The 14,643-nt window shown below is 45.3% G+C and overlaps 1 protein-coding gene and 1 pseudogene across 2 annotated transcripts in view; both read right to left on the bottom strand.

Moving 5' to 3' along the window:
- Positions 1 to 2,876: 2,876 nt before the first annotated feature.
- MTARC1 (mitochondrial amidoxime reducing component 1) overlaps positions 2,877 to 14,643 on the bottom strand; it is a 32,128-nt gene continuing 20,361 nt past the window's right edge. Inside the window, exon 7 of one of the 2 annotated variants that reach the window (XM_060127239.1) lies at positions 2,877 to 3,777. In XM_060127239.1, the coding sequence (XP_059983222.1) occupies positions 3,732 to 3,777 (46 nt within the window). In that variant the 3' untranslated portion in view covers positions 2,877 to 3,731. Of the gene's footprint in view, positions 3,778 to 12,324; positions 13,915 to 14,643 lie in introns of those variants that run through there. The other variant, XM_060127233.1, reaches the window with a different exon arrangement.
- On the bottom strand, positions 3,625 to 3,742 carry LOC132516622 (U6atac minor spliceosomal RNA; annotated as a pseudogene).

Here is a 14,643-nt window from a genome sequence, read left to right as displayed (position 1 = left end):
GAGTAGGATTGGGTTTGCGGTGGGGAAGGAGGAGGTAGACTATATATGGCACATATGGCAACATGTTCCTTCCCAGGGAGGAATATGTACATACGTAGGTTCCCTTTGCTGGGAAAGCTTTTCCCCACATCCAACCCTAACCATCCCAACACCCTTGGGATGTGCTGAGGCAGTTATCCTTCAGCGCTCAGCTGAAATGTTCCCTTGGGACCCTGAAATTCCCTATCGTAATATTCATCACACTTGCAATTAATTATTTGTGTCATTAGTTTCTTTCTGCCAGGCTTTCCTGCTGCAGGGTAAGCTCCACTAATGACTACAGTGTCTGTATCTGTTTTGCTCATGACTAACTGTGTAGAGCCCATAGTAGACACTCAATCAGTATTTAGTGAAAGGCTTTAGGACATCTTCCCTGCCTCTAATCCCTCATAATCTTTATGGAGACCATCCAGAGGGCAGCTAAGCAGGAGAGAGGCTTTCAGTACAGCTGTTCCTGGCCTCCCCCCCCTCCCGATACTACCCTGGCACATCACATCTTCAGACTGCTTAAAGAGGCAGGCTTAGCAGACAGGGAGTTTGTTGGACTGGGTCTAAACAAGCAATGCAGAAATAACTTCTAAAGGCGCTGACTGCCATGCAAGAAGTGAGCCCAGTTGAGGGAGCTCCCTCCCCGGTGTGGACATGTGTCTGAGCAGGAGAGAAAGGCCCCACCCACGAGTGAACCGAGAACCCCGTGATTTCAGATGTGACCCCAAAATGCCATCTTAAGGACTTGGTTCTCTGTTGAGCTGCTTCTCTCTTAAGTAACTCGACAGCCCGAGCTCTGGGCAAGTGTTGGAGGTGAGCTGATTTCACCAGGGTATCGATTCTCCTTAAAGATTCTCTAAGGTAAAAGTAAACATCTGCAAACTGAAGTTCTGTGAGTTCTCGGTAACAACTTTCTGTCCACACACCCCAGAGCACGCTGGCTAACAACCCCCCAGGGAGGCAACTCTGCAGCTTGCAAAGTGCTTTTTACACACCTGCTATCAGATCCTCACATATACATGAGGCATTTTCATCATCATATGATGTATGTGGTATTAGCATCCTCATACCTATTTTATGGCTGTTTCAACGAATGCCCACAAAGTTTAGGAAACCTGCCCCCGGTCACCCAGCCAGCTCAAGCCAGAGCTGGGGCCTGGAAGGGCCGTTGTCCCGGCCACCTGCCAGTTCCCTCTTGCCTGTCTTATAAGGCTGAGGTTTTCCCAAGGGAACCAGTGGATGTTAGAAACTGAAGTGTTGCCTTCCAGCAGGCCGGGGGACCTGGACGTTAGCCTTTGAGCGTGGGATCAAACCTGATCATCTCCGGTTGTGATCAACAAAAGGAAAACCTCTCCGTGGGCCAAAAACGTTGTTATGAAGCTCGCCGACAGGGCCCCAGCCTTCGGTGCCCTTGGTGTGTGGGGTATGGTGGTGTCCAGCTCGGCATGTCGCCCTGGGCACTTTGCACTTGCAGAGGAGGGGACAGGGGGACAGCGTGTGGGAACACAACCCGGGGCTGGCTCAGGATGGAAGGTCACTGCGGGGGGCGGGGGGAGCAGGGGCCGGTGGGTACAGAGAAAGAAGGCAGGAGCCAGGCCTGGTTTTCAAAATCAGCCTCCAGGGCTTCCCTGGTGGCGCAGCGGTTGAGAGTCCGCCTGACGATGCAGGGGACACGGGTTCGTGCCCCGGTCCGGGAAGATCCCACATGCCGCGGAGCGGCTGGGCCCCTGAGCCATGGCCGCTGAGCCTGCGCGTCCGGAGCCTGTGCTCCGCCACGGGAGAGGCCACAACAGTGAGAGGCCCGCGTACCGCAAAAAAAAAAAAAAAAAAAAAATCAGCCTCCAGCCTGTTGTCCTCAGAAGAGGAGACCTCAGTCCCGGCACAAAATAAAAGGGTGGTGGGAGCAAATGAGGTTGCTTCTCTCAGTTGTTTATTTTTCCTCTCTCGTTTCCGCTGGTTTTCCTCCGGCCCCAATCCCCCTGGCCTCTGGTTTCCCGCCACTATCTGGTTAATAACCTCCCACATCAGCCTGCTCAGCCCCCCTCGGCTCCCCCTGCAATCTCTTCTCCAGGCTTTGCTGAGGCTGTATTTACCCACACACAGGATTTCCGTAGGTGGTAACCACAGGGCCTGGTGGCTCCGGCGCTGTCCCTCCTCCCCTCATGGGGGTCTATTTACAGCAGGGGAAGAATTCCAATCCCCCCCCTCAAGAATGTGACCGTCCTTAGACGTCTCTCCTTCGCCAACACCCAGCTCTTGGTAAGATCACTCACCCTCACACCCGTCCCTCCCCGGTCTCCTCAAATGCAGAGACGAGAGATAAGGTACACAGGTGAGTTAACCAAGGTGGGTGGCTCACTCACTCACGAACCTCCAGGCCGAGGGTCGTGGGGCGGGACCTCCGGACGCCTCCCCGTCTGGGCCCCCATCATATCACAGGCCTTGTCAATCCAGATCCCACAGAAAAGGGATACGGCATCCCCGGCAGACATCCTCGCGAAACACGCCCCCACCCCACTGCGTTTACTCCTTCCAGGACAGTTCACTCAACACTCAGAGAAGTATCCACCTCACAGGGTGATTTGCTTTTTGTTTAGCTGTGCATGGATGGGTGATGCACATTCGGAAAAGGGCGCAAGTCGGCAGCCCAGTCAAGTTTCACAACGTGGATGTACTGAGGTAATCAGCACCCAGATGAGAATGTTTCCCACCTCCAGAAGCCCCTTCCTATACCCCAACCCGACCGCTGCCTACCGTCTCTCACCCCCAGCCCCCAGCATCCCGACTTCTGACACCACACATCAGTTTTGCCTCATGGGTTTTACACTTAAGAAGCTGGATTCCAGAGATGCACAGACAAGACTTTTAATTTTTCTCCATCAACAATATCTGGGAGGCAGGAGGCTTGTTGAGCCGGCTCTGGGTGTTCTATTTTATTTTCAACTCTCAGGATCCCTAATTCCCTAACACCACATAACTGTGAGGAATTTTAGGGAAGGAGTTATCTACGTGAGAAACCCTGCAGTGGGCAGCATGCCAAGTGTGGAGGAAAAGTGGAATGAGATAAATAAGATGAAGGCGTTGTGAAGAGATAGGGACCGTAAGATGAAGGCGTTGTGAAGAGATAGGGACCGTAAGATGAAGGCGTTGTGAAGAGATAGGGACCGCATGAAGCTGAGGCCTCCAGGAAGGGGGGGGAGGTAGGGGGATGGGGACTGCAAAGGTGGCAGGAAACTGAAACACATGCTAATATTTTCACCAAAGGGAGAGAGAAAAGAGTTCCAACCGCTCCCAGCAGTCTTCAGCCCATCCTTGCCTCTTTTCACTTTTTTCTCTATTTCTGGAGATGCTATTTTAAGCAAAGCCATACTCCCTACCTCTTTACTTTAAACACCCGCTGAAAACAGAAGTATAACATACACCACATTTGTAATTTGTGTGTGTGTGTGTGTGTGTGTGTGTGTATGTGTGGTAATTTACCCTAGTGATATCTAGGACATTCACAATATTGTGCAACCATCACCCCTATATGGATCCAGAACCTTTGTATCACCCCAAAAGGACACCTCATACTCATTAAGCAGCCACTCTCCTTCCTCAACACCATGTTCAGATGCCACCAAGTAGGTGGCAATGCCTTCACTATATGTGTGTGGTCCAGGCCTCCTCCAATCTTGTCAAAAGGAATGCATATCTTCTCTCTTTCATACAAGGCCCACATACGTAATTTTAAATTTTCTGGTAGCCATGCTAAAAAGGTAAAAAGAAACAGGTGAGAGTAATTTTAATACTTTATCTAATCCATTTTTATGGCTGAGTAGTATTCTGTCGTATATCTATACCACACCTTCTGTATCCATTCATCTGTCGATGGACATTTAGGTTGTTTCCATTTGCAACAACATGGACGGACCCAGAGATGATCATACTAAGTGAAGTAAGTCAGAAAGAGAAAGACAAATACCATATGATATCACTTATATGTGGAATCTAAAATATGACATAAAGGAACTTATCTACAGTACAGAATTGTGGTTGCCAAGGGGGTTGGGGGGTGGGGGAGGGATGGAGTGGGAGGGTGGGATTAGCAGATACAAACTATTATACACAAATGGATAAACAACAAGGTCCTAAAGTATAGCACAGGGAACTAGATTCAATATGTTGTAATAAACTATAATGGAAAAGAATATGAAAAAGAATATAGACACATATATACGTATAACTGAATCGCTGCTGTACAGCAGAAATTAACACATTATAAAACAACTATACTTCAATAAAATAAATTTTTTAAAATAACTTCTTTAATCCAATATTTCCGAACTGTTATCATTTCAGCACATCATCATTATAAAAATGATTGCTGAGCTATCTTGCACTCTTTCATTTGCACTAAGTCTTTGAAATCAGGTGTGTATCTCTCACATACCATACATCTCCACTGGACCAGCCACATTTCAGAAGCCCCACATGGCTAATGGTTACTGTGTTAGGTGGTGCAGCTCTAAACAATTTGTAGAATGCTATCAATATGCCAAGTCATCTTTTTAAGGGTGGTTATTAAATACTGAAACGTTTTGAGGCTACAGTTTTGTTTTTAATACAAATTATTTTCCTCATTATGAAAAATAATATACTTGGAAACTGTGGAAAGAAAAATTACCCCTAAGCCCCAGCACAAGCAAAACTATAACCACTTTTTGACACTCCGTATGTCATGACTTCTTTGTAGTTTTTTCTCATTGTTTTGTGCCCCATACAGCGATGTTACCACCACTTTGAAGTGGAAACTGAAGGCCGGTACGACCATTTACCAGAGGCAACAACACAGCTTTCCCCAGAGTCTTGAGGAGGTTTGTGAACTAGCTTGTGTCTAAGATTCCTTCCAACCCAAACATGCCAGGGTACCAGGATGTCGTTCGTCCCTTCCACCTAACAGACACACACAGACACACAGACACATACACACACACAGAGCCCAGGTCTTCCGTTCCACCCCATAGAACAGTCTGAAAAGAGTAAGATCACCTCTACTCAGCCTTGCTAACTCTCTGGGAAAACACAGAGATCTAAACGGAAACCCTTTTATTTAACATTCATGCTCAGAAAGAAGAAAGCCTAGCAGAAACCTGACTCAGTATCCAAGAATGTAAAAACATTTCTTTTTAGATTCCCAGCAGCTTCATGCCACAATGCCCCAAGCTGGAAAGAAAAAAAAGTGCCATTTCATATGTTTATAGCAACATCTGATTTAATATTATACAGTTTTGCTTAGTCACAAACCAGAACAAATACTTTCAGATTTATTACATCCTTCCATTCAGAGACTCTATAATCATAGTTAATAATGCAGCCATTCCACAGCCCAAGAAAGAAGGTTTCTAATTTTGGGGACCAAAGATTCCTGAGAGGCAGGTTATTTTCAAGAAGGATTTAAGGTTTTCAAACTCTCAATGAAGCTTGAAATTCATCTTTTCCAGTTCACATGAAAAGAGTTTCCTCTGAATATTGGCTGGGAGGTAGAAAGAGAGGAAAACCAGTTGACAGACAGAATCTCCCAGAGCTTTTAGAGAATGTGGCAATCACTCACCAGCATTCCCAATCCTTACCTTGTCTCGCAAATGAAAACAAAATAAACACAGAGCAAACAGACAAACACAAAAACCATACCACTGACTCCCATGTTCTTTGTGCTGTTAATGCTGTATTTTGGGCTTCCTTCTTACTCGTTGATTCATTAAAAGGCACAAATTGATTTTTAGAAGAAGCAAATATTCTGACAAAGCATACTTTCTTATTATTCCCCCATGCATACATTCCCACACAGGCATTTGTCACACGTCTGTACACAATTGTTCTGCCCCAAGCCTTGCCCGTTCCTGCCTAATTAATTCAGGATTAGTTACTGACTAATCCATCCAGGTCGTGTCTTCAGGGCTCAGCTCTCTTTCAGGGCACAGGTGTCCTCCGTTGCATCCCGATGTGGGTGCTCTGTGGTCCTCTGAGGGGTGGGGGATGCGTGTTTGGATTAGCGTGAGCACGTCGCCCAACGTGGGCGCGTCATGTTAAACCGCAATGCATTCTAGTGAGTTCCATCTCTCAAAGAAAGCCAGGATTTGTCCCTCCAGTATTTCTTTACACACCATTAAAGAGAATGCCAACGTTAAGGCAGGGTGAGAAGGTATCAGTGAGAACTTAGTCTGCAGGGAATCAGTTAAGAGTTTAGAAGAGTCTGGGGCCCTTATAAAACTGAGGATTCCTAGGTCCCACCACAGACCTGCCAAGTTGGGATATCAGGGGGTCAGATACAGGAATAGTCACTCGGAGCAAAATTCTTAGGGGATTCACATACACACTGCAGCCTACACACACGGGTCTTAAAGTTCCCTTCATTAAGTCATAAGCAAATACATCAAAACAAGACTGTAGGATTAAATCAGGTTCCAGTTGAAGATACTACCGCTCTTTGAATGAGTTCTTGCTAACAGATTTTTAGCAGCACGTTGCCAGAAATCAAAAGGCTTGAGTTCTGTTCTAGCCCATCACCTATAACGTGGGCAAGTTACTTAACCTTTTCAAACCTCCCTGACACTGAGTTATGCAACTAGGGGCAAGTGTGATTACAATACTGAAACAGCTTACAAAAGGCTTTCCCATCCACCCACCTCACTGGATTGTCAGGAGGATTAAATAGTGTGCAGTGGATGAACTCTCTCTGCAGACTTCACGGCACCTGACAAAGGCACAGCACAATTAAGAGTGTGGACATAGTTTCAGATGAAACGTCCTATTTTTTTTTTTGAGGTCAAATTATCTGTTTTATTACTGATAAAGGCTAGACTGGAGGGTGTGGTTTAGGAATATAGAGGCAATGGAATTTCTTTTTTTTTTTTTTTTCTCAGTTTAAAATTTATTCACCAAGCCTCAGACAGCACTGGGCAGTTACGGGTCTCTCCCGACTAGGACAGGGTTTTTCTGCCAAGCTCACCACTTGAACCAAGGAGACTTGAGTTCCAGCAGCTTGAAGGCAGGAAGATCCCAGGAAGGAAGGGGGAGGAGAAACAGCAGAACTCAACTGCTATACCCAAGTTTACCAAGCATTTCTCTCCTGAGAAGGAGAATGAGAGGAAGTGGGAAGGGGCCAAGACAAACTAATGCCCCTTCGTTGGATGCGTCGGGGATAAGTGCGATTATAATACTCAAGCAGCCTGAGGGAAGTTACAATCTCTGCCCCCAAATTACTCAACTTTTTGTACCTTGAACCCATTGTGCTCAATCATTATGCCTATCGTCAAGCAGAAGGGGTCCCACATCTTCAGAGAGGGAGTCAACCTCCACCCCCAAACCAGCCACTGCTCCACTATAGATCTTCCTGGGCAGGCAGTGTGCATTCTTCTCCTATGAGTTTCCGAGTTGGGTCAGTGAGATACATTATGTTTTTCAAGGCCTTTCTGTAGTCAAGAAGAAAAAAGGTAGTTTCTCTTCAATTTTCCATCTCAAATTATTTCAAGCTACATTGACCAACATAGCCTATCAGAGGTTAGGCAGTAAAATCATGATATCAGAATTTGTGATATCATAAAAGTACCCCAAAAATGAAATGCCAACAATACGACGTTCTACACTTGAACTTAACCTTCTCAGTATCAAATTACCAGGGAGTCCCAGATCCAAACGTTAATCCCCTTACAAGATCCAAAGAAGTGAAAAGAAGAAATGAAAGCCTGAAGTTAAATTATCTCACTCTCAATCAAGATCAAGTTCAAAGACATTCCATTTCAATTTCTTATTCTCTTTAGCCTCAGCGAGAAGAGTTCTTGATGCTCTGGGTGGGGTTGAGGTGCTGTCAGCAGCTATAGCCTGGGCTGGCTTTCCAGGAAGGGGTCTTAGAGTTTGGATTAATTCAGCTCCAAGCCTTTCATGTGCCTCACTTTCTTTTCTTTTTTATTATTATTTTAAAATTGTGGTAAAATACGCATAACTTAAAATTTACCCTCTTAACCATTTTTAAGTGTACAGTTCAGTAGTGTTAAGTATTTTCACGTTGTGCAGCCACCCCCACCATCCATCTCCAGAACTCTTTGCATCTTGCAAAACTGAAACCCTGCGCCCATTAAACAATAACTACCATCCCCTCTCCCCCAGCCCCTGGCAACCACAATTCTTCTTTCTGTTTCTATGAATTTGACTACCTTAGATACCTCGTATGCGTAGAATCATACGGTATTTGTCCTTTTGTGACTAGCTGATTTCACTGAGCATAGTGTCCTTAAGGTTCATCCATGCTGTAGCATGTGTCAGACTTTTTTTCCTTTTTAAGGCTGAATAACATTCCATTGTACAGATATAGCACATTTGTTTACCCATTTGTCTGTTGATGGACATTTAGGTTGTCCTTTTGGCTATTGGGAATAGTGCTGCTATGAACATGGGGGTAGATGCCTCACTTAAGACCAAAAAGTTTAGACCACACAGGAGATTATCATGGCACTGTCCTCACACCAATAAATTTAGAAAATAATCCAATCCCCTGTAGAAAAGTTTCAGGCAAAAAGTCACATTTCCAAAGCCCAATATGTGCTTTTGCCAAAGGCTATAGCAGATTGAGAAGGGAAGATCCTTCTTAGAAGATTCCTCTAAGGTAAGAAGGGTAAATGGTTTTATCTGAAGTGCTCATCAATCATTGCTAGGTGACTGTAATCCACATGGAGTTTAATGATAGTACCGTGTTTACCGAATCTGGGGGAGATGAACTCACCCCTATAAACAGTCTGCTCGCTCAGAGAGTAGCATGTGAGACATTACTGCCTGAAACAAATTTTCATGGTTCAAAATAAAAACATGATTAAACAGGGTTTCTTAAAACAAGCATTTATTTTCTGCCTGAGAAGTTTGAAACGTGGATTCTGCCAATAAAGGCCCACACTTCTGAACGTAGTGTAACGAAGACGAAAAGTATTTGACCCGTCGTACAGCTCACACCATCTGCCAACATATGGATTGCCAACTGGAATATGCAAAACGTCAGACACACATCTGTGGAAAAGGGCCTCCTCCCACAGGAAACAAGATGTTGGGGCAGGAGGATTAATATAATTAAAACTTGAAGACACCGTGTGATACAGGGAAATACGGTTGAGCAACACATGGTGGAGACTTGAAATCTGTATTTTCTTTCTTTCCAAAAGCCCTGAGAGCATAGTGAGAATACAGCTTTAAGAACTAAGATTCACCCCACCAGGCATTAACGGTGTCCAGAAACTATGTGAGCAATCTTACTTGACATCCCCAAGACGTTAATATCTGTCCAACGCCAAACTAGAGGGGGAAACATGTTAATTTTCTCAGCCTTCTGATAGCACTATACAAGATCTCTTAGCCCCACAAAAAGCTCCAAAAATATTCTCTAGGACTTCAGCTGCCTTAAAATATAGGCTTGCATTTATCTTGGCCACATTAACGAGATCTGTTTGACCAATACATTTATATTTATGATGACTAAGGGCAGATTATGGTTGTTAAAATTTGTCCTTGGGACATGAAAACACTCCTCTGTCATTAATACATTCTGTAATATAAACTATGATGTCAGGTCAACGTAAAGGGTAAAAACGTTCCGAAAGTATGCACACATCATTTTTTAAAGCAATTGAGCCTAATGGAATAACAAAGGTCATCATAACAAACCATTACAGCCTTGGTCTTGGCAACTCTGGCCACAGAAGAATCTCCAAGAAACGATCATCATTCCTCCAATGTTATGGCATCCAGACGACAGGGATGGCTCTCAAATGAGTCATACGGGCTCAGATCCTCGGTAGCTATGTGAGCGCGGGACGATCAATTATTCATGTGTTTACAAAGAGCTTTCCTCGTTGATGTTAACCAGAGCTGCTTGCAAAGAAGAGCTCTCCAGCTGTCCTCGGCCGTCCTGGGCCTCCGACTAACAAGCTGCTTTAATTGCTGGCAAGTCATCTGGAAGGTGCCCCTCCCCTAGACCAAGTAAACGCCCTCCCTTTGAGACTTTATTAGGTGTAAAAATACTAATCAGGAATAATTATGACAACAATTATTTATAGTACTCCCAGCAAACTGCCAAAGGGAGACATTGAACTTGGACTTGACATAGATCCCACCGAGCTCCACAAAGAATGGATGGAGTCTGAACCGTTGAAGATACAGGTCAGGGGCTAGTAGAGGGGCTAGAGAGGATGATGAAGGGGAAGAATCAGGGGCTGTGGGCTTCGTGAGGGAGACACAGGGAAGAACCATCTAAAATGCTCAATGAAGGTAAAGGAGCGTGACAGAGAACCACCAGAGAGGCCTCCTCCACATGGCAAGAGCCCTTTATCTCCTTCACCCTTCCCACGGACACACCTCCCCCGCTAAGCACGACCACTCACCCCTGGCTGGTGCTTCCTCTAGAGATCAATGCAGGGCTTCCCAAAAGATGACCAGACATAGACCTTTGGGGAGGGCCGTGTTAAACACAAATAGAATTCTTCACTGCAGGTCAATCTAGAGCCTTCTACAGGCTGCTGGGCCTTTGGAAGAGGAGTGAGGCATGCAGGACTTCCCAAAGGTACTGGTCCACGGAATTCTTTTTTTAGGAGCATCCTTGCAGGCAGACTTTCAGAACACCCTGGACCAGTAAAACTTAGGGAAGTGCAGTGTTATGTTATCCACAGGTCTGAGAGCCACTCTGGCATCTTTGAGTGACTCTAAAATACCTGCTCTCGGCCACCACGGATTGCTTGCACTTGTCACACTCTCAGAGTTCTGGGGGCACCTGCCTGCGGTCACTGTTGGTGACAGCCTCAAAGGTGGCTTTTCAAAGTCACGCTTGGCTAGTCAAACTCGCCTGGCCTCTGCACACAGTTCTGGCAAACTGGCAGCCCTCCCCCAAGGGCATCTCCGCACCCCGTTATCACTAAGGGCAGAAGGAGACGAGGAGTGTTTCTCATTGTTGGACAGCTGCCTAATTTCCATCAGGCTCACCCCGACGTCTTCCCGCCCTTGTGTGTAAGTTACTGCTTCCCTCTCCCATTTGGGACGTTCTCACTTTTTCTGGGGAACAGCTGGGAAAGTGAGCCTTTAAGCAGTCTGCCTAGGCTCTTTCCCACGTGGTTCTTTGCAAGATCTCCAGCTGTGGGTTTGTAACTGTCTGCCGTGACTGCACCAAGACGTTGCCACCCAGAATGAAACGCACGACGACGGTGGATGTTTTGGCCTGACCCTGAATGTCCATCGTCTGCAGCTATAAGGAGACCTTTCTGAGGGTCTGCGATGGTCTACATTCCCGACCTGATATTTCAAGTGGAAGTGTGTGCAGAGGTTCAGTATCCAAAGTAAACCAGACATCAGCCCTGCCTTTGGCATTAACCAACTCATTAAATATAAAATAAACACAAGTAAATGGCTTTTAAATCTCACTGACAGAAAGCTTGGCAACTACCCCGAGATTCTAGAGGTCATTGGAACCTCTGTCTTTAAACTGGAATCTTCCTCACACTCTGAGTAGCAGAAGGAGACTCCAGACAAATGAGGGAGGTGTTAGGGTTAGAGCCCCTTTCCACTGGAGGACTCCCCTGCAGTACACGGAAGGACAGGGTCTGCGTGAGTGTGTGGCCTTTGAAACAGATTGAGTCCCTGGGGAAGTGGCTGTTACTATTGACAGGGGTTAGAAGTTCAGGTCGAAGGCATTCAGCTTGCCACTGGTTATAAATATCTCAGGATATTCACCGAACCAACCTTGAGTTTCCCATCAGTGCCTAACTGTTGGCTGCTCTCAGAGAACCGACATTCACGTGGTTTCCTAAATCCTGTGTGCATTCTGCCATGGGTTCACGGGGTCCCATTAGTAATGCCACTTGCTGAACTCTTATTTTTGCCTTAACCTATCTGTAGTTTCAGCATAAAGTGGATCTACTGGGGAAGGTGATGGGCCAAGGTTAACTGATTAATTATTCTAATTGCACTTCACGCCAAGTGTGTGAAAAACAAATTGCGATACATTCACCAACCAGACTACATATGTGCACCTGTTACCTTGTAACTTTACCTCAGAGCTAGGCTTGGTTCCAATGATTACTAACCTCTTTTATAAAACCAAAGTGAAACATGCACAGCTTTTGGTAAAAAGCATGTTTACCTGACAGCCCTTCAAAGACAGGCATTCTCCGGAGGATGCTCTGTGTGTGTGTCAGGTGACAGGGTGATTGGTTTTGCCCATTCACATCGGTCAGCTTTCAAAGTCTGACTTCCTGCCAAGAAGTGAGTACAATCTGAAACTAGTCAAAGTAGCTTCCATTTATTTACAGTTTTGAAACACATTTTTCATGACTTAGCTTCCTAATACAGTCAAAGGGCAAAATGGCAACGAAAGATATACTTCCTCAGATCTTAGAGTTATATAATCTGATCAGGAGAAAAATCAGATATGGGTTTTTAAGTGAATTGGCATATGTTTTCTTTTTCACCTTTGAAAGGTTTTATTCAAAACCTAAAATAAAGCCATTTATTTCAAATCACACAATCACGTTTCTTCTCATCCATGGACTTCAGAACTTTTTCACCCTGATTTTGAGGAGGAGTAACCAGTCTTGAGTTGATGGGACCAGCGAGATCCAGAAGGACCCGTGACAGCACAGCCATGCTTTTAGAACCAAATGCCCACAGCAGAGAAACAGAGAGTACCTGGAAGGTACCCCACTTTCTTTCAAAAAATTTTTCTAGGCTAGAAAACTAAAACCCATCCACAAGTTTCCCTCTTTCCAACAGCTGAAAAGCTGAGAAAGGCTGAGCTGTCATTCAATGCCACTAGGTGGCATTATGTCCTTTCCAGACTATTTCTTTTTGCTCTTAAGACGGGCACCATGGTTTCCCTGGGCAACATCAAACAGCATCTCAGACCACATCAGGCAAGGGTGTTTCCCCTACTTAGTGCTACTGTTCACTCTCATGTACTGGGAAAAGTCTGGGCTCACCAGTGGGATATATTTGATACTCCGTTTCAAGGCAAGGAAGTTTTGGTCTTGCTTTCCACATATTACATATCAGAGTCTGACTGCAACGCTGCTCTCATGAGTTGATTTTCTACCCTGACATCTCTGCTGTCCTACAGCCCAGAGGTACTGCATGCTATGAAGGTCCATCAAATCCTCATGGACACTGTCTGAGATGATCTATGGAAAATGAACATCCTAAGTGTTTCCTGAAGGTCAGGCTCCTTATGCCCTTTTAAAAGCTTGTCTAGGGCTTGAGGAGAAAAGTGAAGTGACAGTCCAGCCTTATTTGGAGAGCTATTTAATTTCCATTGCATGCTGTGGGCATGGGGTACTAAAAGATTCCAGAACATTCTGCTCACTCCCCCACTCTTACTCTTTCTCTTCTCTCCTCTTTCCCTAAAGAATAGCAATGAGATGATGGAAGTTAGCCCTCTGGGTAGGTGAATGGAGAAGAAGAAGAAAGAATGATTCCACAATCACAGTTATACAAGCGATTTTTAGAATCCTGCCTTGTCATTTAAGTGACTTACTGAAGTCCTATTAAGTTATCAAAACTCTCTTTCTTCACTTTGTGCACTGGGATGCGGGAAGCACTGAGACACAAGGAAGAGTCCAAAAGACGAAAAACTTGGTGATCACAGAGCTAAAGAAAATGCCGAGGTGTCAGGTCCAAAATACAGTGCTTCAAGTGTTGGCATATTTGAGGACGTTTTTTAAAGACATCTGCTATTCCAGGACATATGATTCCTATTCCTGGCCGAGCAGGTACACAGGGTCTCCCACTTGGATGGTCCCTGGGTTTTCCAGAACAAAATACTGTCCAAAGAGAGGTGATTTTCCATATAACTTTCGCTCAGAAGGGTCACACAGGCGATAACTGCAACAGGAGACAGAACACCATAAGTCACAGCCAGCCAGAAGCAAGAGCTCAAACAGCATGTGATTTCTTCTCGCTGAAGGATCTACCCACAAAGGCCAGCGGGCTGCCCAGCTCCAGCGAGCACTGTTCCCACCCCGACTAATAGAACAGCGCCTCCTGGGGTTGTACAGTAAACTGCCCGCCCAATGCACAAACTACCAAAGCATAACCAATGGCCATATTCCCACCTCTTTTCTCCTTGGAATGTTCCCGTTTTCAGCATTAAGAGATTAGGGACTCGAGATGCTCAGACATACTTTATCACTTCCCTTTTTCCTTGGTATCTCTCCATGTCTATCATCCTACCAGTCCATCAGGCTCAGAGCCCTGAGTCATCCTTTATACCTTTTCCCTCACTTTCCACAGCTTGTCCATAGCTGCCACATCCTGAGGTTCTTCCTGTACCACATCTTTTGAATGTGCTCACTTTTTCTCCCACTGTCATAATCTCCCTTCAAGCATCCTCAGATGACTATAATACCTTCTTTTTTTTTTTTTTGGCCACACCGCACAGCATGTGGGATCTTAGTTCCCCGGCCAGGGATCGAACCTGGGAAGTCCCTATAATAACTTGTTAACCAACCAATTTTCCTCATTCTCCCCTCTTCCACTTTCAATTCACTCTTAACACTACCCTACGTTACTTTCTTAATTTTGCTCTGGTCTTATCACTCCCGAGGCTCAGAA

The sequence above is a fragment of the Lagenorhynchus albirostris genome, chromosome 2 (assembly GCF_949774975.1).
Source record: "Lagenorhynchus albirostris chromosome 2, mLagAlb1.1, whole genome shotgun sequence".
NCBI lineage: Eukaryota > Metazoa > Chordata > Mammalia > Artiodactyla > Delphinidae > Lagenorhynchus > Lagenorhynchus albirostris.
This window is presented reverse-complemented; position numbering and strand designations above follow the sequence as displayed.